At 43.9% G+C, this 22,543-nt stretch overlaps 1 protein-coding gene across 1 annotated transcript in view; it reads left to right on the top strand.

Moving 5' to 3' along the window:
* LOC125780517 (vacuolar protein sorting-associated protein 52 homolog) overlaps positions 1-22,543 on the top strand; it is a 69,974-nt gene that overhangs the window by 28,076 nt on the left and 19,355 nt on the right. Inside the window, exons 6-10 of the mRNA XM_049473173.1 lie at positions 18,018-18,193; positions 19,989-20,139; positions 20,390-20,490; positions 21,418-21,550; positions 22,401-22,458. Coding sequence (XP_049329130.1) covers positions 18,018-18,193; positions 19,989-20,139; positions 20,390-20,490; positions 21,418-21,550; positions 22,401-22,458 — 619 coding nt within the window. The remainder of the gene's footprint in view (positions 1-18,017; positions 18,194-19,988; positions 20,140-20,389; positions 20,491-21,417; positions 21,551-22,400; positions 22,459-22,543) is intronic.

Below are 22,543 nucleotides of genomic sequence, written 5' to 3'. Positions count from 1 at the left end.
AGATGCTGCACATCAACTTCCCCAGATTACTGTTCACACAGATGCCTCGGTAATTATTGGGGTCGAATTTATCTCCATTTTTAAAGATTGGCATTTTTAAAGATTGACATTTTTAAAGTCCATAGTTCCAGATTTCAGGGAAGTAACCTACACTCAGAACCAGGTTAAATAATTTCACAATTGCCAGCTGTAATTTAGAACTTGAACTTTTTATCATTTCATTTAGTATGCCGTCTGGCCGACTTGCTTTCTTTGGTTTTAGTTTGTTAATCTTTTCTTTAAGTTCCTGCGCAGTAATTGAGAAGTCTAATGGGTTTTGATTGTCTTTAACAGCTAATTCTAATTCTTTAAGCTTTTTGTTTTTATTATTCTGCTGTGGATTTGAATTTGTCTCTATTTTTCTGAAAAGTGTCTGGAAGTGGTTCGTCCAAATATCTCCATTTTGTATAGCCAATACTTCACGGTCTCTTTTTTTAAGGTTGTTCCAGTTTTCCCAAAATTGATTGGTTTTGATTGACTCCTCAATTAGTGTCAGTTGTTTGTGAGTGTGCTGGGCTTTTTTGGTTCTGAGTGTACGTTTATACTGTTTTAATGTCTCACAGTAAAGAAGGCGTATGTTTGTTTGTTGTTTGGGTCACGGTGCTTTTGATTTGATAATTTCCTTAGTTCCTTACGTATGTTTTGGCACTCCTGGTCAAACCAGTTATCTTCTTTTTTAAGCTTAGGTTTTGATGTATTAATAATTTTTAATTTAGCCTTTTCTGATGTGTTTTTGAATATTGTATTTAGATTTTTTACTGCCAGATTGACTTCTTCTTTACTGTGATAATATATGGTATCCAGAAAGGTGTCTAACTGAGTTTGAATTTCTTGGGTGCTGATTGTTTTCTGGAACTCTTCTGTGCTGTTTTGGGCCCATCTGTACGGTCTCCGGATGTTGTACAGCTTACTGGGCTGAGTGTGTGCTGTGCTGTTAGTCTCTGTCCTTTTAATGAACACAGTAATTTGACTGTGATCAGACAGAGGGGTTAGTGGTCTAACAGAGAATGCACTGAGAGAGAAAGGATCTAAATCTGTGATCATGTAATCTACTGTACTGTTCCCAAGAGGTGAGCAAAATGTGTATCTTCCTAAAGAGTCCCCTCGTGTCCTACCGTTGACAATGTACAGACCCAGGCTTTGACAGAGCTGCAGGAGGTCTCTTCCGTTTCTGTTTACTACGCTGTCATGGCTGTTTCTGGGAAGGTAAAAAGAATTATTGTTAATAAGATATGATAAGTTAGAATGATCTTTTTGTGAGGGTATAAAGTCAGGCTGTGTCCCTGTTCTGGCGTTCAGGTCCCCACACAACAAGCACATTTCCCTGGGCCTGGAAATGGCACACCTCCTTCTCTAGCTCAGAAAACATGTCTTCGGTGTAGTATGGGGACTCTGGGGGAGGAATGTAAATGGCACAGAGGAAAATGTCCTACTGTGAGCAGATTACAATGTTTCTGATTTTAATCCAAATATGATATTTCCCTGTTTTTAGAATTTCTATAGCTAAATGAAGATTTGATTTGTACCACATTATTATCCCCCCTGAGCGTCTACCCTGACGTATTGTGCTCAGCTTCTGTGGCGGTACTATAATTTCTCTGTACTCTTTAGGACAGTGAGTGACCATCTCAGCCTTACACCATGTCTCCTGTAGGATTACGATGTCAAGGTTTTTGATACAGTCTAGAAAGTCTCTGTTTAGACTTTTTAGGCCAAAAGCTGATGAGTTTAAGCCTTGGATATTCCACATACATATTGAAAATGATGCCATAGTTTTCCTTCTTATTTTTTCAGTTAAAATGAGATAGACACATAAACATTAAATTTGTAAATGATCTGTGTACATGAGAGAATTATACACCATTCAATCAAGTGCTAAAACATGAACATGAACATTTTTTTTAATTACATTTTTCTGCTCCTTTTTTAGTTTTTGTAGTTCCTACACAAGTCTGGTGCAGATATATTGCAGTAATTGCTTGATCTCACCCATGTCCTTTTTGGTGTGGGTTCCTTTGAGAGCATCTGCATAGCTGCACTGTTGCTGTGGGTTGTGAGTCTGGGGCAGTGGGGCTTCTGTAGCTCTGCTCTCTGGTTGGTTCTGGTGGGTTGATGAAATTGGTGGGTGGTGGGGCTTTGCTTTGGGTGGTGAAGGCCGGGGTGCAGGTCTGGCAGGTGGGACATGCTGAGATGACTGAGGTAAGTTGAGCTGGTATCGCTGGAGTCCAGGCGGTGGCCTTTGGGGGGGTTTACGTGTGGGTGGGCTCCTTGTGATTGTGTGGAACCTTTGCATTGCTGCATGCTCTCCTTCTCTGTACATGGGTTTAGGACCTACATGTCTTTGTCGACCCAGTGCCACGTCTTTCAAAGTTTTGGCAAATTCTTTAACAGTGTTTCTGTTTAAGTGCACGTGATCATAAAGATGATGGGGGCCGATGTTGGAGTGGTGGGCCAGGTGCACATTAGGGATCAGGGAACATCCTCTTGAAATTTCAGCATTGACTTTCTGGATGGTGGCTGGATGAAAGTCCTTGCGAGGAAGGAGGGTGGAGACTATGATCTTGGCACTGGGGAAGTTTTCTGCAGCTCTCTGTGCTACTCTACACACTAATCCACCAACTCTCTCCTGCTCAGCTCTAAGGTCGTTTGTGCCTGTATGAATGATGATGCAGGTGGGCTTGTCAAGGATGTTGCCAGACAGGATTTGATGGGCGTCTCTTGTTCTTGGGCACCATATCTTCGTAGTTTTCCTTCCTGGGAAAAGTTTTTCTTCTTGTAAGAACTTTCCGTTTGAGTCAATAAGTATTGCTACTTCTGCATCTGTGTGTGATGCAGAAGGTCTGCTGGCTCTGGGGTCTCGGATTGGGGCGGTATGAGTTTTGTTTTCTTGGTGATTTTGGGGCACTGTGGCAGTCTCTGCAATTGGTTCAGTATGTTCTCTTTGTGTGGTGAGCGGTGTCTGGGTGTCCTCTGACCTGGTGGGGTTATGAGCAGTGTCTGAGGAGCTTTGGGTGAGTTGGGCATCTTTAGTATGGGCAGTATTCATGGGGGATGATTGGGATTTTAGTTGTTCTTTTAGAGACTCTATGACTGTGTCTCTGAGGTGTATCTCCTGTCCGAGGCTCAATAATTCTTGGTTCAGCTCCTGTTTTAGGTCTGCAAACTCTTTCTGTGCACTCTCTTTATATTCGTCCAGCTCCTTTCTCAGAACCTCTCTGTCATTAAGCAGGCCATGGACTTCTTTTCTCAGATCCTGCACAGCTACTTTCAGCTGGTGTTTTGTCTGGTTGATCTGATCTCTGAGAGGTTCAGAATCTGAATTTGTGGAGATGTGAGTTTGCATTTGTTCCTTGAGCCCAATTAGCTCTGCCTCCATCATAGAGAGACTGTCTCTGAGCTGGGTTACAGTGCTGAGGAGGCGTGGACTCGGAAAAGGGGCAGTGCTGGTTGAAGGGGGCGTGTCTTCTACAGTAGGGGTGTGGCTGTGGAGGGGTTGTGGTTCTCTTTGTGCACTGTGCTCTTCAGGTGGGAGATCCAGGCTGGGATCTGGTGCTCTCTCATTTTTACACTGAGTTTTAAGTGTGGGAAAGGTCTTCTCAAACTGTGTGAGTGCAGCCTCACTTCCCTGTATCATCACTGTTCCATTCTGATACAGGTTGATTGATAGGATTCTGTTGTCTGATTCTCTTTCACTATCCTCAAAAATGTAGATCTGACGGCCTTTGCAGATTCCACGTTTTGTCACATATTTATAGTGACTGCAGATAGCAGCATGCCACACGTCTGTGTCCTGTGTGTAAAACAGCAGGTTGGTGGTGGTGGTTTTCCCTTTAATCACACTGCAGTCTTTAAATAAGGTTTCTGGGTTTTCTCTCTGTGTTTTCAGCTTGTGCTGTTGTTTGCTGCTCTCAGACAGAGTGTCTGTGGGGAAGTGGAATGTTTGTGGGCGGGGCTCTGCTGCTGCTCCAGCCATTCTCACACAGTGTAGCGTTTTTAAAAAAATGCCAAAACAGTTTATGGTGAGGGGCCCCTCTAACTGTCTCAGTCTCAGGATTAGCAGCTCTGCTAAAAACTTTAGCAGTTTGATAGGAAAGCAGAAAATATCTACTGTTTAAGGCTGATTAAAGTTCTGTAATAAATGATCATCCACAGTATTTATCTCTGGTAGGTGTTTCCTTACCCCTGATGTGGAGAAAAACTCAGAGCTGTCTGCTGGTTTAGTGAATCCAGTCCCTCTGTTCTTTAGCTGCTTAGATCCCTGCTTTTCTGTAGATATTATTCTGTAGCTGTCTTCTTTTCCTCTTTATCAGACAGAATCGAATTTTAATTCTCTATTCTTCCCTTTTTTGCTTCTGTTCCAGGTATTGTCCTCTTCTTTTCTTCTTCTTTTCTTCTGTGACACTTTGTGAGCTAGATTTGCTATGCTAAGCTAAGCTAAGCTAGTTGTAAGATTTCTTTATATATTTCAACCAAATTGACTAACTTTTAAACAAAAATTATCCGTTTAGGTTTACTACCTAACTATGATTTAATATGTGTTGTTTTCTAAGTTCTATCTCATTTTAAAATAGAAAAAATAAAAGAAAGTTCAGGAGCTCATCTGAAGCATGACCTCTCTCCCAGTCTCTCTCTCTCTCTGTCTCTCTCTCTCTCTGTCTCTCTCTGTCTCTCTCTGTCTCTCTCTCTCTCTGTCTCTCTCTCTCTGTCTCTCTCTCTCTGTCTCTCTCTCTCTCTCTCTCTCTCTCTCTCTGTCTGTCAAACTGGGACATTTGAGGTCGCGAGGGTCTTGGAAGTCCAGCGATGTCCTGAGAGCAGAGACTGGCATCCTCTCTGGTCGATTGCTGCAGAGAGTCCTGGGAGAGGTGATATCAGCCCTGCCTGCTTCTTTCAGAGATGGTTTAGAGCGCTCCTCAGATGCAGACCATGATTTTTTCCCATCACTCCCTATTGTTTTTAATACAGAGGACTCATGTGAGGAGGAGGGGGCCCTCCTCTCTTTTACACTGCCATGTCTGGACAATTTTAGTGATGTGTCTAAAAAGGCCTTGTATGGAGCTTGTGTCAAAGTTCTCCATAAAGACAATCTCTCTGGTCTCAAGGAGTCAAAATGGTCAGGGTTGTTGGCACCAGGCTCTTCTCCACGAGGTTGCTGGAGATCCCTATACAAACCTCCAATAGAAAAACGCACTGCAGATTTGCAGTGGAGGATTGTGCATGGGGCTGTGGCTACGAACAGACACATAGCGCACATTGACCCCACTACAGGAAAGCAGTGTCCCTTCTGCAGCAGTGAGGAGACTGTTGAGCACTTGTTTTTAAGGTGTACTCGGCTCTCAGGGATGCTAGCCCTGCTGAAGCTGTGGTGCAGTGCTCTTGGCGTGTTGTGGTCAGACACTCTTTATGTGTTTGGTCCTAAGTATGTGGCTGCTAATAAGGAAAAGATCTGCCTGATCAATTTCTTGATTGGTCAGAGCAAACTTGCAGTATGGCTTTCCCGAAAGAATGAACTCCAGGGGAGCGGGACACTGGACCCCGAGCTGCTGCTGAGAACAGCAGTAAAGTCCAGGCTCAGGGTGGAATATGCCTTTTTTAAGTTGACTCATAATATGCTGACTTTTAACCGAGTGTTGGGGCAGAATGAGGTTTTGTGTGTTCCTAATGAGGAGATTTTGGATTTATCTTTCTAACATTTTTTTGCTTTTTGTTTTGCTATTTTTGTGGGGTTTAAGCATCATATTTGAGACTTTTTGAATTTATGGGTAGTTTGTAGAATTGTTTGTGTTTCTGTTTTTCATGTTGTGATATTAAAGTGAGGTTTAAAAGTCAAAAGTCTCTCTGTCTCTCTCTCTCTCTCTCTCTCTCTCTCTCTGTCTCTCTCTCTCTCTCTCTCTCTCTCTCTCTCTCTCTGTCTCTGTCTCTCTCTCTCTCTCTCTCTCTCTCTCTCTCTCTCTCTCTCTCTCTGCATGCTGGGAGTGGGCGGAGCGTGTGCGGGTGTGTGAGGGAGCGGTGGTGTGTGTGGAGGTGAGAGTGTGGTTTTCGTTTTTTCCCCTCTTTCTGGGTTTTCTATTGTTCTGAGTTCACTGATCACGGTACACCGCTTACCGCGAGAGCGGTGCGGGGGGGGCCCGCCATGGCCTCTCGCCTTGTGGCGGAGGCGCCGTTGCTCTCCCGCTCAAACGGGTTCAGGTGTGTCCCGCCGGCCGAGGCTGCACTGGAGGACGTGCTGCTCGCGGTGGGGGGTAAAGTTGGCCATGAACAGATCTACTCCGCGTCTAGGATGAATAAAGATGCAGTGGTGTTTATAAAAGATGCGCGGTTAGTTAATGAGCTGGTGGAGGGGGGGATTTGGGTTTTGGAGACTTTTGTCCCGGTGTCTCCACTTTCTACACCGGCGACCAGAGTCACCATCTCCAATGTCCCTCCCTTCATTTCTAATGAATCGATCTCGAAGGAGCTCGGTCGCTTCGGGAAGTTGGTGACTGAGATTCGGCTGATTCCGCTCGGCTGTAGGAACGAGGCGCTGAAGCACGTCCTGTCTTTCAGGAGACAAGTGCTGATGTTTTTAAACAGCGCGGATAAGACGCTCGAGGTCTCTTTTCGTGTGCCTCACGGTGAGAGTTCCTATATGGTGTACGCCAGTACGGACAATCTGAAGTGTTTTCAGTGTGGTAGTGTTCAACACAAACGGGCCATGTGTCCATTAAATGAGCAGAGGAAGGCGCAGCAGACCCAGGCCGTGGGTGAGGCCGCGCTGAGCGGCGCTCCGGAGGGGGTTGCTGTGTCTGGCGCTACGGAAGATTCGGGTGAGGGGTCTTCTGCTGCTACAGCTGCCGGGGTTAAACGCAGGAGAGAGGTGAGTGAGCGTTTGGTGGGAGTGGCTGTGGTTAGTGAGGGTGATCAGGAGCAGGCTGAACATGGTGAAGGTGTAGGTAGGGATAAGGGGAGTGTAGTGTTTAGTGCTACACAAAGTGGGGTGGCTGATCACAGGAGGAATAGTGATGGCGAAGTGGGTAGTGTGGCTGGTGTCAAGGTGTGTAGTGTGGCTGGTGCTCAGCTGCGCGGTGAGGCTAGTGCTCAGGTGCGCGGTGAGGCTGGTGCTCAGGTGCGCGGTGAGGCTGGTGCTCAGGTGTGTAGTGGGGCTGGTGCTCAGGTGTGTAGTGGGGCTGATGCTCAGGTGCGCGGTGAGGCTGGTGCTCAGGTGCGCGGTGAGGCTGGTGCTCAGGTGCGCGGTGAGGCTGGTGCTCAGGTGTGTAGTGGGGCTGATGCTCAAGTTAGTAGTAATACTAGTATTTGGGTAAGTAGCACGGATGGTGTACAGCTAGACAGTATTCCAAAGGATCACGTGGGTAGGAGTGGTGGTTCTAAGGTGTGTAGTGGTGGTTCTCAGGTGGGTGAAGAGGTTGTGGTGGTTGGTTTGAGTGATCAGGTAAATGAGTCTGAGGCTGGTTCAGTGGTGTCTCTGGCGGAGGAGGGGATGGAGGATGACAGGATGTCTGAGGTGTCTGGTGCGGGAGGAAGTCAGTGCACTGGGGAGGATTTGTACTCTGTTGAGGAGATTAATTCTTTCCTGGATGAAACTAAAGGTAGGCATGTTGCGGTTGAGGATTATTTCTCAGATTTGGACGAGTTTGTAGGTTCAGTTTTAAAGGCACAGAAGTCTGTCGGTTTTGATGTTCTGCCCAAGACGAACCGATACCATTTAAAAAAGCATTTGACCAATATTCAAATGGCTAAACGTGTAAAGTCTGGTTTCCGACCGAGATAATGTATAGTCAAAGAGCACATGGGGAGAGGGTTTCTCCGTTTTTCGTTCTTTGTCTCTTGCTTCACTGTTTCTTATCTATCTCTCTTCTTTATATGGGGGTCTTTAGAGTGGGATCATTAAATGTTAACGGGTTTAGAGATGGAAGTAAACAGGCCATATTCTCAGAGTTATTTACTCTTAAAAAATTGAATATTTGTTTTTTACAAGAGACGCACAGTGATGAGACCACAATATCTGATTGGGGGTTATGGTCAAAAGGGGATTTTTATCTCAGCCATGGCTCGAATGTCAGTGCTGGTGTGGGTTTCCTCCTAGCGCAGTCGTCTGTAATGTCTGTTCTGTCTGTTAATGAAGTTGTGGCTGGGCGTTTGTTTCTGCTTAAAACTAAGGTGTATGACCATGTTTTTGTTTTTATTAATGTATATGCACCAAACCGGGGACCAGATAGAAGTGAGCTGTTTGCTAGACTGAGTCAGTTGTTACTGTCACTCTCCTCAGGTGACACTATTGTGTTGGGTGGGGACTGGAACTGTACTCTGGATTTTATGAAGGACTGAAATGGGGAGGAGCCTCATCCTCAATCCGCTAGTACTCTGGCCAACATTGTCTCTAATTTTAATCTGATTGATATTTGGCGGGAAAAACATCCCACAACTAAGCAGTACTCCTGGGTAAAAATGTCAGAACAGAGAGTGTCTGCTGCACGCTTAGACAGATTTTATGTTTCTAATGGTGTGAGGAACATGGTGGGCCAGTCTAGTATTCAGCCCACTTCTTTTTCTGATCACCACTTATGTACTTTGGAGTTTTATTTTATTTTTCAATCCCCCAGGAGTTGTATGTGGTATTTTAATAAGGCGCTTTTGAAAAATAAGATTTTTTGTGAAAATTTTAAATTTTTTGGGGCAGAGTGGGTTGGGAAAAAGTCTCAATTTGAGAGCCTCATGCAATGGTGGGAAGTGGGAAAGGCCCAGATTAGAGTTTTTTGTCAAGATTTTACTGCTTTTTCTACCTCAAGACTTAGAAGTGCAGTTGGTGTACTGGAGCGGGACATTACCAGGATACACAGCGCAATGATCCAGCAGAATGTGGGTGATTTGCGAGCTGATCTTACTGTGAAGCTGCAGGAACTAAGTGATATTTTGAATGAGAAGGCGAAAGGAGCTTTAGTTAGGTCCAGGTTCCTGTCTGTGCAGGAAATGGATGCTCCTACTTCATTCTTTTTTAATCTGGAAAAATCTACTCCTCAACATAAGACATTGGTCTCAGTTCGTAGGGAGGATGGGACAGTTACAACAGATCTGACTGAGGTGAAGAAGCTGGCTGTGGGTTTTTATTCTAATTTATTCACGGCCAGTCCTCTGGATCAACAGTGTTTGGACTCTCTTCATGAGGATCTACCTCAACTGGATGAACAGCAGCAGCAGGATCTGGATGCTGCATTATCTTTCGATGAGGTCACCAAGGCTGTTCACCAGCTCACTTCTGGGCGAGCACCTGGTGTTGATGGTTTGCCAATTGACTTTTATAAGGACTTCTGGGGAATCATTGGGAAAGACTTGTTTGAAGTTTTGCTGGCTAGTTTTGAAGCCAGTGTTCTTCCAAAAAGCTGTCAGCGTGCTGTTTTATCTCTTTTACCAAAGAAGGGAGATCTCTGCCTTCTGAAAAACTGGAGGCCTGTGTCACTTTTATGTTCTGATTATAAGATTTTATCACGCTGTATAGCTAACAGGTTAAAAGGAGTGTTAGATTTTATTATACACAAAGATCAGTCTTACTGTGTCCCCAAAAGATCGATTTATGACAATTTATTTTTATTAAGAGATATGATTGACTATGCAAAAGTGTCTGAATTGGATTTTGGTCTTTTGTCTCTTGACCAAGAAAAAGCTTTTGATCATGTAGATCATAACTATCTTTTTTCTACATTGAAAGTTTTTGGTTTTGGGGATGGTTTTATTTCTTGGATCAAACTGTTGTATTCGGGTGCTGCATGTTTGATCAAGGTGAGGGGGGGATTGAGTGTTCCTGTTCCAGTTGGCAGGGGGATTAGGCAAGGTTGCCCCCTGTCTGGGCAACTATATGCCATTGCAGTGGAACCACTACTCTGTCTGCTCAGAAAGAGACTGTCTGGTTTACAGATTGAGTCTTGTTTTATTAAGGTTTCTGCCTATGCTGATGATATTACTGCAGTAATTAGGCATGAGCAGGATGTTGTGTCCCTAAAAACTGCCCTGCAGGTTTATGGTTCAGCCACCTCAGCCAAGCTAAACTGGGATAAAACAGAAGCATTGTGGTGTGGTCCTAATAGTAGGGAGCAGCCTTTACCACCACTTCCAGTGGGTATTCAGTGGAGTAGGACTGGACTGAAGTTTTTAGGGGTGTGGTTGGGAACCGACGAGGCTATGGCTAGGAACTGGGAAGGTGTAGAGGAGAATGTCCGTGCCAGGTTGTCTAAATGGTCTTGGTTGCTACCCCAGCTATCGTATAGGGGTCGTGTTCTGGTCGCCAACAACCTCATTGCATCTGCTTTATGGCATAAGTTTACAGTGCTAAATCCACCAAGGCTGCTGATCGATGCAGTTCAAAAGGCACTGGTGAACTTTTTCTGGAGTGGACAACACTGGCTGAGACCTGCAGTTCTGTACCTTCCTGTACAGGAGGGTGGACAGGGTCTAATTGACATTCGTTCCAGGGTTGCTGCTTTGCGGCTGCAGGCAGTACAAAGGCTGCTGTACCTTGATCATCACAGCTGGATGGATGTCGCTTGTGCTCTCCTTAGGACTGCTGGTAGAATGGGTTTGGACAGACACCTGTTCTCTCTTCGACTGGGGGCAGTGGATTTACGTGGTCTGACTTCTTTTTATCTAGCGGCTGTGGAGGCGTGGCAGCTCTTTTCCTTTTCCCGGGAGAGTGGTGCTGCTCCGTCCATGTGGATTTTTGAGGAGCCGCTGTTTTTTAACCCCCTTTTTCCATCTCTCAACCAGGTTTCGGGGGCTCTGAGGATTGGTTTGCTGGAAAAAGGTGTTTTTAAGGTTTGCCATTTAAGGAGGGGTGTGGACTGGGTGACAGAGGAACAGTTGGCAGGTTTGGCTGGTCATAGGTCAGTGCGCCTGTTTAAACAGGTCTTAAACAGACTGAAGTCTGACCTGTCTGCCTCCCTGTGTGACTTTTTGGACGTCAACCTTGATGAACAGTGTCAGATTGACCAGAGTGACTTTCCTGAGCTGGTGATGGACCTGGGCTGGGATGACTGGCAGGAGGGTCAGGGGATGCTGTTGTCACTGGGAAAACTGAGTCTCGGACTTTTCAGCACTCTCCAGAAAGGTGCACTGTATAATGGCTGTATTAAAGCCCTGAACTTTTCGAGCCTGAGAGACCTGCGAGAGACTAAGTGGACAGAGGTTGTTCAGACCGACTCTTCCCCTAAAGGTAGCTGGCGGTCCTTGTACAAGAGACCCACTGAGAAGAGGGTGGGTGACCTTCAGTGGAGGACAGGCACGCGGCACGGATTGATCCCTCACTAGGTGATGGCTGTCCGTTTTGTGGGATGTCAGAGACGGTTTTTCACGTTTTTCTTCAGTGTCGCCGGTTGGGTCCTATTTTGATTTTAATTAAAGACTGGGGGTTGCAGTTTTTAGGCTTTTTTACTGAGAGTTTATTTATCTATGGCCCTAAGTATTCAGTGGTGAAAAAGGACAGAGTGGTGCTGTTGAACTTTCTGTATGGTGTGGCTAAGTTAGCTATCTGGTGCACAAGGAAGAACAGGATTGGTACCGACCCGGTTCTGATCGTTAGGGGGTTTATAATGAAGAGACTCCGTGTTGAGTTTGCCTATTATAGCCTAATTGACAATGTGGACTTTTTCTTTGCTGTGTGGGGAGCTGGGGGGTTGCTTTGTGAACCAGAAGAGTTTGGAGGGTTTGTACTGAACGTGTGAGCTGAGATTTTTGCACACTGATTGATTTATTTTTTTTTTTTTAATCAACTATAGTTCTATTTGCTGATTTTTTGTGGACAATGTTTAAATTAAAGTGGTGTTAAAAGTCAAAAGTCTCTCTCTCTCTCTCTCTCTCTGTCTCTCTCTCTCTCTCTCTCTCTCTCTCTCTCTGTCTCTCTGTCTCTCTCTCTCTCTGTCTCTCTCTCTCTCTGTCTCTCTCTCTCTCTGTCTCTCTCTCTCTGTCTGTCTCTCTCTCTCTCTCTCTCTCTCTCTGTCTGTCTCTCTCTCTCTGTGTCTCACTCTCTCTCTCTCTGTCTCTCTCTCTCTGTCTCTCTCTCTTTCTGTCTCTCTCTCTCTGTCTCTCTCTCTCTCTCTGTCTGTCTCTCTCTCTCTCTCTGTCTGTCTCTCTCTCTCTGTGTCTCACTCTCTCTCTCTCTCTCTCTCTGTCTGTCTCTCTCTCTCTCTCTCTCTCTGTCTCACGTGAGCGGAAGTGAGCGTGTGTGTGCATGCCGGGTGAGGGAGCGGGTGTTTGGCAGTGTGTCGAGTGAGTGAGTGAGTTTTTCTAAACTTTTCTATTATTTCTGGTTCTGCTAATTGTGTTGGTGGGGTTGTGGAAGTGTTAGGGAGGGTGTGACTCCGTGTTTACCGTCGTTATGGCGGCTCCCGGGGGATTTTCCCCGCGGCTGACTTTCAGACATGGGTGTAAGTGTTTCCCGGATCCCTCTGTATCAGTGGAGGATTGTTTGGTTGCTGTCAGTGCAGGAGTGGGAGCTAGGAATATTAAATCAGCTTCCAGAATGAATAAAGCCATCGTAGTGTTTCTGTCTGAAGTGGAGATGGTGAATAAATTAATAGAAACAGGTCTCGTTATTAAAGACGAGTTTGTGCCGGTTCTGGCTTTGTCCAGCCCGTCTAAACGCGTCGTGCTGTCTAACGTTCCACCTGTAGCTTCAGACGAACTGTTAAAAAACATTCTGGAGAGATATGGTAAAGTGGTCGGTTCAGTGAAGACGATTCCTCTTGGCTGTAAGAGCGCGGAGTTTAAACATGTGCAGTCGTTTCGGCGCCAGGCGTCTGTTATATTAAACCCGCGGCATGACCCTTTAAATGTCTCTGTGTCTGTACCGGTGGATGGAAGGAGCTGCACTTTATTTATCAGCTCTGAGTCCATGCGGTGTTTTCTGTGTCGGGAATTTGGTCATATTAGGCAGATGTGCCCCCAGAATAATGCCACTGACTCTGGTGCTCAGCTGGGCGATTCCGGGGTATCCGGCGCGGGGGGGGATGCCGGGGCCGCGGAGGAGCCCAGTGCTGAGCCCAGCACTGAGCGCGCAGGTCCGGCTCCTTCAGCGCGCGAGAGCGAACCTGGAGCCGTACCGGTGGACTCCGTGCGGAAGAGTAGCGCGCATACTGATCCGGTAACTGATCGCGCAGCTCCCGCTGACCCGGAGCGCGAGAGCGGGGCTGGTGCAGTGTCTCTCAGTGACGCGAGCGCGATTATTATTGTTCAGTCCGCTGAGGATCAGTCTCAGGCCGGGGGGGTTGAGGGTGATCCCGGGGATGGTGGTAATGTTCAGATGGAGGGAGCGCAGGAGAGCGATGCCCCCGGTGAGGGAGCTCAGCTGGGTCAGTGTAGTGCTCCTTTCTCTGAGCTGGACCTCGGGTCTGTGGTGGGAGAGTCTGATATGGAGTGTGAGGGAGTGGATAGTGTGTTAGATGAAGGGGATGTGGGTGCTTTAACTGATTCTCAGGCTTCAGTAGAGTTCAGCTCTAGCTCTAGGACTGCACTGTACTCACTTACCCAGATTAATCAGTTTTTAGACAACACTAAAGGTCAGCGTAAACCCAGCATCGAGCGTTCTTTCCCAGATTTACAAATGTTTTTGGCTTCATGTGCTGTAGCAATGAGAAAAGCAACCCTGGAAGAACTAGATCAACAAAAACGATATAGGCTGAAGAAAATCGTAAGCACTGTTAAAGGAAAACTGCACCGTAAATAAAGAGTTTAATTTATCTGTATGGTTTACGTTTTTTTCCATATTTTGTTTTGGTTTCTAAGCACCATGGCTTGCATTAAAATAGGATCTTTAAATGTTAATGGCTGCCGTGATGCTATAAAAAGAGCTACTCTGTTTGAGTATGTAACAATCAAAAAAGTTAACATTCTCTTTTTGCAAGAAACTCACACCGATCATGATAATCAGTTGCAGTGGGAAGCTGAATGGAAAGGCCGGGCCTTCCTCAGTCATGGATCATATAATAGTGCTGGAGTTGGTATTTTAATTACAAATGCTACCCCTGGGCTTAATACCACTATGACTGAGATCATTGCAGGGAGGTTATTAAGGCTTGATGTGGAAATTAAAGGACTCCTTTTCACTCTATTTAATGCATATGCACCTACTGTTGGTGTAGACCGTTGTGCATTTTTTAGGACAGTCTCCGAGTCGATTAAAGCTGTTTCTCCTGGAAGAGTAATAGTCTTGGCTGGTGATTTTAATTGTACTGTTACTCCTGATTTAGACAGGAATCATGGGGAACCACATCCACGGTCAACAGCTGCCCTTAAGGCTGTTATTGATTATCATGGTTTAATTGATGTGTGGAGGGAGGCTTTTCCAATGACGAGACAATATTCCTGGGTGAAAACAAGTGTAAATTGGATTTCAGGGGCTCGATTGGACCGGTTCTATGTGCAGAACAGCAATAAGACCAGATTTTTTGGTAATTCTATCTCTCCTTTTCCACTATCTGATCACCACTTTATTTCTGTCTCTGTGTCACTCTCTTCTGTAACTGAACAACGGTTATACTGGCACTTTAATAGCAAATTATTGCAAGACCACTTGTTCAAGCAATCTTTCACTTTTTTCTGGGAGGCTTGGAGAGAGAGAAAAAATCAGTTTGTTTCCCTGGCCCAATGGTGGGACATTGGAAAGTCTCAGATCCAATGTTTTTCCCAAAATTATACTGCTCAAAATGCGAACCTGTTTAAGTGCAAGATGGAACAACTCGAGAAGGACATTTTAAAGTCCAGTTGCGGAGTGGATGGCTCAAGTGATCCAGGCGGCACTGAACACATTGAGCAGAAGAAGATTTTGCTTAAAAATCTGCTGGAGGAGCGTGGCCGAGGAGTTTTGGTGCGAGCGCGTTTCACAAGGCTCAACCAGATGGATGCTCCATCTTCCTTTTTCTTCGGCCTGGAGAAAAAGTCTACAGAGAAAAAAGCCTTCCTTTGCTTGCGGTTGCCAGATGGGAGAGAGACTGTGGATAGACACGAGATCATGAGACATGCATCATTGTTTTACCAGGATCTTTTTTCTGCTGAACCTTGTGACCAGGCGGCCAGGGAATGGTTGTTGAGTGACCTGCCTCATCTGTCGGATGAGGAAAGCTCAGTGTTAGAAGGCCCATTGTCGTTTGAGGAGCTCACGGCCTCTGCATATGCACAGTCTGATGGCAAGGCCCCGGGACTTGATGGACTGACTGCAGAATTTTATAAAGTGTTCTGGCCTCTGCTCGGTCCAGACTTACATTCTGTTTTCTTGGAAAGCATGGAAGTGGGTCTTCTTCCTCTTAGTTGCCGGAGAGCCATAGTGACCCTGCTGCCCAAGAAGGGTGACCTTAAGTGCTTACAGAATTGGCGTCCAGTTTCTCTTCTCGGGCTTGATTATAAAATTCTGTCTAAGGCTTTGACTATCAGGCTTAAAAGCTGTATAGCGTCAATTGTCCATAGTGATCAATCATTCTGCATTCCCGGGCGTTCTATTTTTGACAATCTTTTCCTTATGAGGGATTTGTTCAGCCATGCAGAATTGGAGGAGATGAATATTGGAGCAGTATCGTTGGACCAAGAGAAGGCGTTTGATAGAGTGGATCATCTTTACCTATTTGACACTCTTAAGGCCTTCGGGGTTGGCCAGGGTTTCGTCTCTTGGATTAAGCTGCTCTATACAGATGTTTATAGTCTGTTGAAAATTAATGGCCGACTCTCCAAACCGTTCAGTGTTAGCCGTGGCATTCGGCAGGGTTGTGGTCTGTCTGGGCTGCTGTATTCTCTAGCTATTGAGCCTTTGCTGATAGCATTGAGAAAACAGCTCAGTGGGATAGCGCCTGTAGGATCATGTGCTGCAGGCGTGGAAAAAGTAACCCTAAGTGCATTTGCTGATGATGTCACAATTTTGATAAAAACTGATGAAGATGTTGCGGGGATGGCGACATGCCTCCAGATGTTCCAAGCAGCAGCCTCAGCAAAAATTAACTGGTCCAAAAGTGCTGCATATTTAATGGGTCAGTGGCAGGATCAGGCAATTCCTTCACTTCCCCAGCAGTGTTCCTGGAGATCAGATGGACTGAAAATACTGGGCATTTACTTTGGAACTAAAACCTTCATGAAAAAAAACTGGGAGGGAATGGACGACCGAGCTATAGGCAGGCTACAACGATGGAAGTGGATTCTTCCTGACCTGTCATATCGGGGACGAGTGCTTGTAATTAACAACTTAATAGCTTCTATGCTATGGCACCGTTTGACAGTTCTGGATCCTCCTATTTCTATGGTACGAGGTATCCAGAAAGCTTGCATTGACTTTTTCTGGCATGGGTTCCATTGGCTTCCTCCTGGAGTGCTATATCTCCCTCTGGATGAGGGAGGTCAGGGACTGATACAAATTACTGATAAGGTAAAGGCCATGAGATTACAATCAGCCCAAAGACTGCTGTATCATGATGGAAGTACTCCATGGATTCAGTTTGGACTAGCAACGCTCAGGACAATGGGGGGGCTGGGCCTTGATAAAGAACTGTTTCTTATGTCTCATGATGATGTAAAGAAAATTGCCGTGCCGGGTTTTTATGGTTCTATGCTTGATGTTTGGGGTTCATTTACCGTGGGAAGGAAAGATGGGGCTCATTTTGGGTTGGATGAACCCTTATTTTCTAATCCCCTTTTTAATTGCAATGTAAACTGTTTAAGTTCAACCGCTGCTGCTTTTATCAGAGCGAAAGTAGTCAGGGTCAGGGATACTGTGGATCTGGCTGTGGGGAAATGGCGATCAGCTGCTGAAATTAAAGCTGCTGTCGGCCTGAAATCTGAGCGCTTGGTTAATTTCTTTTTAAATGCAGTGCGAGGCTCATTTTCTCAGTCCTATCAGACTTTTTTATCCAGTTGTTTTGCTGGGGAGCCTGACTCTTTGAGTTTTCCGGAGCTGGATATTACGCCAAATGTTTTTAAGGGGGAGGAGAGTAGGGTGGGCTGTCTTCTCTCTTCTGAAGGGTTACTGAACATATCTCTCTCTAGCGCTGGGAAGAGGGCACTGTACCGGAGTTGCGTGAAATCTGATTTTTTCGCTGTGTTGCAGGGGAGGGTGGACTCTAAATGGAGAACTTGTCTTTCAGTCCCTGATGAGTTGAAACCGTCATGGAGGCTTTTGTATAAGGCTCCTCTGCCTAAACGCTCTGGAGATCTTCAGTGGAGGGTGCTGCATTGTGTTTTACCTACTAATACACACGTTTCTAAACTCACTCCAGCTGTGTCTCCTCAGTGTTTATTCTGTCAGGCTCCTGATACTGTGTTCCATGCATTTATAGAATGTACCAGACTGGCACCACTTTTTGAACTTTTAAATCAGGTACTCCAAAGGGTGGGGTTGACATTTACAAAAGTTCTGTTTATTTTTGGGTGTAAATACACTAAAGCTAACAGTCTTAAATGTGTTTTTGTTAATTTTTTGCTGGGACAGGCTAAATTAGCCATTTGGAAGACGTTGAGAATGAGGTCAGAAGGCAGGATTTGTGATGTTTCAGCACTGTTTAGAGCTCTGGTGGAGTCTCGGGTTCGAGCTGAGTTCTTGTTCTATCAGAGCACACGAAATGAATTGGAGTTTGAGATGAGGTGGTGTATTGCGGGGGGCTGTGTACTGGTGGAGGGAGGTGAATTATTGTTTTCATGGTAATCCAAACGATTGTCTCCTTTAATTTTTGCGTAAAGGTGTGTTTGTGATCATGCATAACTGACGTTTTTAATAAAGCGTTTTTAAAAGTCAAAAAAGTCTCTCTCTCTCTGTCTGTCTCTCTCTCTCTGTGTCTCACTCTCTCTCTCTCTGTCTCTCTCTCTCTGTCTCTCTCTCTTTCTGTGTCTCTCTCTCTCTGTCTGTCTCTCTCTCTCTGTGTCTCACTCTCTCTCTCTCTCTCTCTCTCTCTGTCTCTCTCTCTCTCTTTCTCTCTCCCTGTCTCTCTCTCCCTGTCTCTCTCTCTGTCTCTCTCTCTCTGTAGAGGATGGAGGAGATGCTGAGTGGGTTTCAGAGTGATCTGTCGTCTATCAGCAGTGAGATTCAGACTCTGCAGCAGCAGTCGGTCAGTATGAACATCAGGCTGAAGAACAGGCAGGCGGTGCGCAGTCAGCTCAGTCAGCTGGTGGACGAGCTGGTGGTCCCCAGCACCATGATCTCGTACGTTACTCAGCTTTTACTGCACTTATATCCTGTATTATTTACCTGTCTGATGGTTTATGCCACACGTGTCAAACTTGAGCTGGAAAGGTCCCAGTAGAGGTGTAACTGGACGTGTATTCTTTATAAACTCTCTCTATTTCTCTCTCTCTCTCTGACTCTAATGAGGATAGAAATAGAAGTGGTAGCCCCTGATGCACAACTGCGCAGGAAGATAAATATCTTAGAATTAAAGGATTGAAGGAGACTTTATTGTTATTAGCATTACATTTGGTGCATGGAATGAAATTGTATTCAGTTCAGTTCAGAGGTGCTTTATTAGCATGAATGTAATTACATACACTTTTGCCAAAGCAATTAATAATACAAGTAAGCAGATGTTATAAAATAATAAAAATAATAATAAATAAATACTAACAATAATAACAAAAAGTAAATCTACAGATTAGAGAGAAAAAAAACAAAAAAAACAGTAATATTAAAAAGGTTGAGTTATTAATAAAGAAAAGAAGTAAAAGTAGTAATAAAGCATGTTAAAGTTAGATTAATAGAAGTGAAAGTAATAGTACAGAACGTATTACAGATATAAGTATAGATATTAGTGATTGGTGGACGGTCTCACTGGTTGTCTCTCAGGTTGTGACAGGCTGTAATGTATTGGGCAGCGAGTGTGATCAGCTCTCTGCTCTCTCCCAGTATGTAGGGCAGTTTGTGTGTATTAGTGCAGTGTAGGAACTCGGGGGCGACGCTGCTAAATTTCCTATAATATAAACTCCTGATGGAGTGGTATTTTGGACACTCTGTGAGGAAGTGCAGCTCTGTCTCCACCACTGCCAGCTCACAGTGAGAGCACAGTCTGGCCTCTCTGGGTGTCCAGTTCTGCCTGCGCCGGCCGGTCTCCACGGCCAGGCTGTGCTCACTGAGTCTGTACATGCTCAACATCTTTCTCAGTTTTCTATCTTTAATTTCTGTCAGGTAATCTGCCAGAGTGTATTCTCGGTTCAGAGCCGAATAGCACTGCAGTCTGTGCTGCTGTTTTACTGTCTCAGTCCAGTGTGTGATGTATTTCTGTTTTTGTTGGGTAATAATTTGGTTGGGTTTAATGTTTTGGGCGAGTGTGTAGTGGGGCTGGGTGGTGTGTGTTAGGTCAGTGAGATTCAGGATCAGCTGGGTTAGGGGACTCCTCTGGATGTTCAGCTCTTGGCAGGTCAGTGCTTTATAGTGGAGTGAGTGGGGGTCACTAGATTTAATGTGCTTCCAGAAGTTTATGGCTCTTTTTTGAATGTTAATTATTAGAGGGTATTCTCTCTCTCTCTCTCTCTCTCTCTCTCTCTCTCTTTCTCTCTTTCTCTCTCTTTCTCATTAGTTTGATCCAAGGCTGCTGCAGTACATTTTTTTGTGAAATGCTACATCTGTCACACATGTTTTTAACCGCTTACAATGTTTGATTTTATACTAATTGAGCCTCTTTTCAGTATATCAAACGTTTTGATCAAAGTTAATGTTATAATTTGTTTCAAAAGTTTGATCATTGATTGATGGAGTTTGTGAATTTTATAACACTAAGTTAAAAAATTAAAAGGATTTACGTTGTAACAGAGCAACAAGCAAACGTATTTCTTGCATGAACTGTAATGTAATCAGAGTTTTTTAACATTAATTAACATTAAGGAGTAGTTACATGAATTTTATATTACATTTTATCACATGTATAAGTTACATCTGGTCCTTTGAGGACGGGCGTTTTGCTGATGTGTCTCTCGCTGTGATGTTTATGTGATGTTGGTGATTTCAGGGTGATTCTGGACAGTCCGGTGACGGAGCAGGAGTTTCTGGAGCAGCTTCATGAGCTCAACAATAAAATCAACTTCGCTAAAGAGCTGAGCTTCAGAGAGACGCTGGCCTGCTCTGACATCCAGGACATCGTCGACCGCCTCAAGATCAAGGTTAACATTAGCGTTAATCATGTTAATATATCATATATATGAATATATGAACATCACTGGAGGGGTTATGGTGGTGATGATCCTCCTGTAGCTTACGGACATTAAATATTTAAAGGGATTTTATATTTAGATTTAAATTGTCAATATAAACATATACAATAATATGTATTTAATGTAATTGGCATGAAAACACACTCAGAACACACTCAGTTATTTTAATTTACTTTTAATATATGTGTTTGATTTGCAGGCTGTCAGTAAGATCCGTGAGTTCATCCTGCAGAAGATCTACTCCTTCAGAAAGCCCATGACCAACTACCAAATCCCCCAGAACACACTGCTGAAATACAGGTACAGGATCAAAAGTAACTATTTTATATCAATATATTGTTGTTTTATCAAAATGAAAGGTTACGTAATATGATATATGTGCAAAGTAACTGAAAATATCTCCCTCCAGAGAGCAGCACAAACTGGCTTTAACAAAGAAAGAAATAGGAGTGGTAGACCCCGATGCACAACTGTGCAAAAAGATAAATATCTTAGGATTCGGGGATTCAAGGAGACTTTATTGTCATTAGCATTACATTTGGTATATGAGGTGGAACGGAATTGTATTCTCACAGTCTAGTTCCACCCAAAGTGCAATTATTTTGTAAGATAAAATAAATTAAGTGAGAATAAAATATAAAATAGATAATAAAATACATACATATGATATAAATATGAGCTTACAGTTTGAGAGAAAGATGTCTCACAGTTTGATAATTGAGTAAATGGATCCTATAAAACACCAATTTCATGGCAGAATTACCAAGAAAAAGCCATATATCACACTGGCTTAAAGAAAAAGACTTTATTGGAAAACTGGTAGATTGCTTTTGTGGACAGATTAACCCAAGTTTCGGGTCTTTAGATCAAACAAAAGAACATTTATGAAGCACAGGAACAAAAAAAGATGTATGATCAATGCTTGATGCAATCTGTGAAGCATGGTGGAGGTGGATGCATGAAGCATGATGGTCTGGAGATACTTTGAAGGTGGTAAAATAGGACATGTATATAGATTGAAAAGGACCTTGTAAAAATAAAATCTTCCACAAGGTTTTGCAACACCATGCACATTCTTGTGGACTGATTGGTGCCAGTTTCATCCATGTCCTGTTTAATTACGATATTTCCTAACTCGTTTAGGAACGTTTCTTTCCATTGAAAACGAGAATGTTTCACAGTGATCCAATAACAATCAGGCTGTATCTGTTGCTCTGTTACCTGCAGGTTCTTCTACCAGTTCCTGCTGGCGAATGAAAGGACAGTAGCCAAGGAGATCAGAGACGAGTATGTGGACACCATGAGTAAGATCTACTTCAGCTACTTCAAATCCTACAGCAGCAGACTCCTCAAAGTTCAGGTGAGGAACGTTTTGGGCATCATTTATTTACCCATATCTGAATACAGTGATGTGCAAAAGTATTCAACCCCCTATATCAGTACTTAGTTGTGTCACCTTTCACTGCAATTACAGCTTTGATCATCTAGAGACTGAGATTGTGAGGTTTCAGAGTAAAGGGGGTTGAATATTTTTGCACGTCACACTTTTCAGATTTTTATTTGATAGAAATTGTAAAAACCATGTATCATTTTTGTTTCACTTCGCATGTATGTGCTGCTTTGTTTGTATATCACTTAAAATCTCAATAAAATACATTTAAGCTTGTGGATGTATGGTGAAGAAATGTTCACACCCCTTGAAAAAGTTCAAGGGGTGTGTATACTTTTGCAAGCTACTGTACAGCTTTGGAAAAAAATAAGATTTCACTTAAAAATGTTGAGTTTCTTTAATTTTACCAAATTGAAAACCTCTGGAATATAATCAAGAGGAAGATGGATGATCACAAACCATCAAACCACCAAACTGAACTGCTTGAATTTTTGCACCAGGAGTAAAGCAGCATAAAGTTATCCAAAAGCAGTGTGTAAGACTGGTGGAGGAGGAGAACATGATGCCAAGATGCATGAAATAAAAAACTGTGATTAAAAACCAACCAGGGTTATTCCACCAAATATTGATTTCTGAACTTTTATTAGGAATTTGGGAGAAATGTTGTCTGTAGTTTATAGAATAAAACAACAATGTTCATTTTACTCAAATATAAACCTATAAATAGCAAAATCAGAGAAACTGATTCAGAAACTGAAGTGCTCTTATTTTGTAAGAGCTGTATATGGTAACACTGCATTGATTGCTCTTTTTTTTTCAGTATGAAGACGTAGCAGATAAGGATGATCTGATGGGGGTGGAGGACACGGCCAAGAAAGATATCCTTCCCTGCGCTGAGTGAATATAGATATATATATATATGTATAATTGATGATTGTGGTATATAAAGGGTATTATGGTCTG

This window comes from Astyanax mexicanus, unplaced genomic scaffold (genome assembly GCF_023375975.1).
Source record: "Astyanax mexicanus isolate ESR-SI-001 unplaced genomic scaffold, AstMex3_surface scaffold_34, whole genome shotgun sequence".
Lineage (NCBI taxonomy): Eukaryota > Metazoa > Chordata > Actinopteri > Characiformes > Acestrorhamphidae > Astyanax > Astyanax mexicanus.
This window is presented reverse-complemented; position numbering and strand designations above follow the sequence as displayed.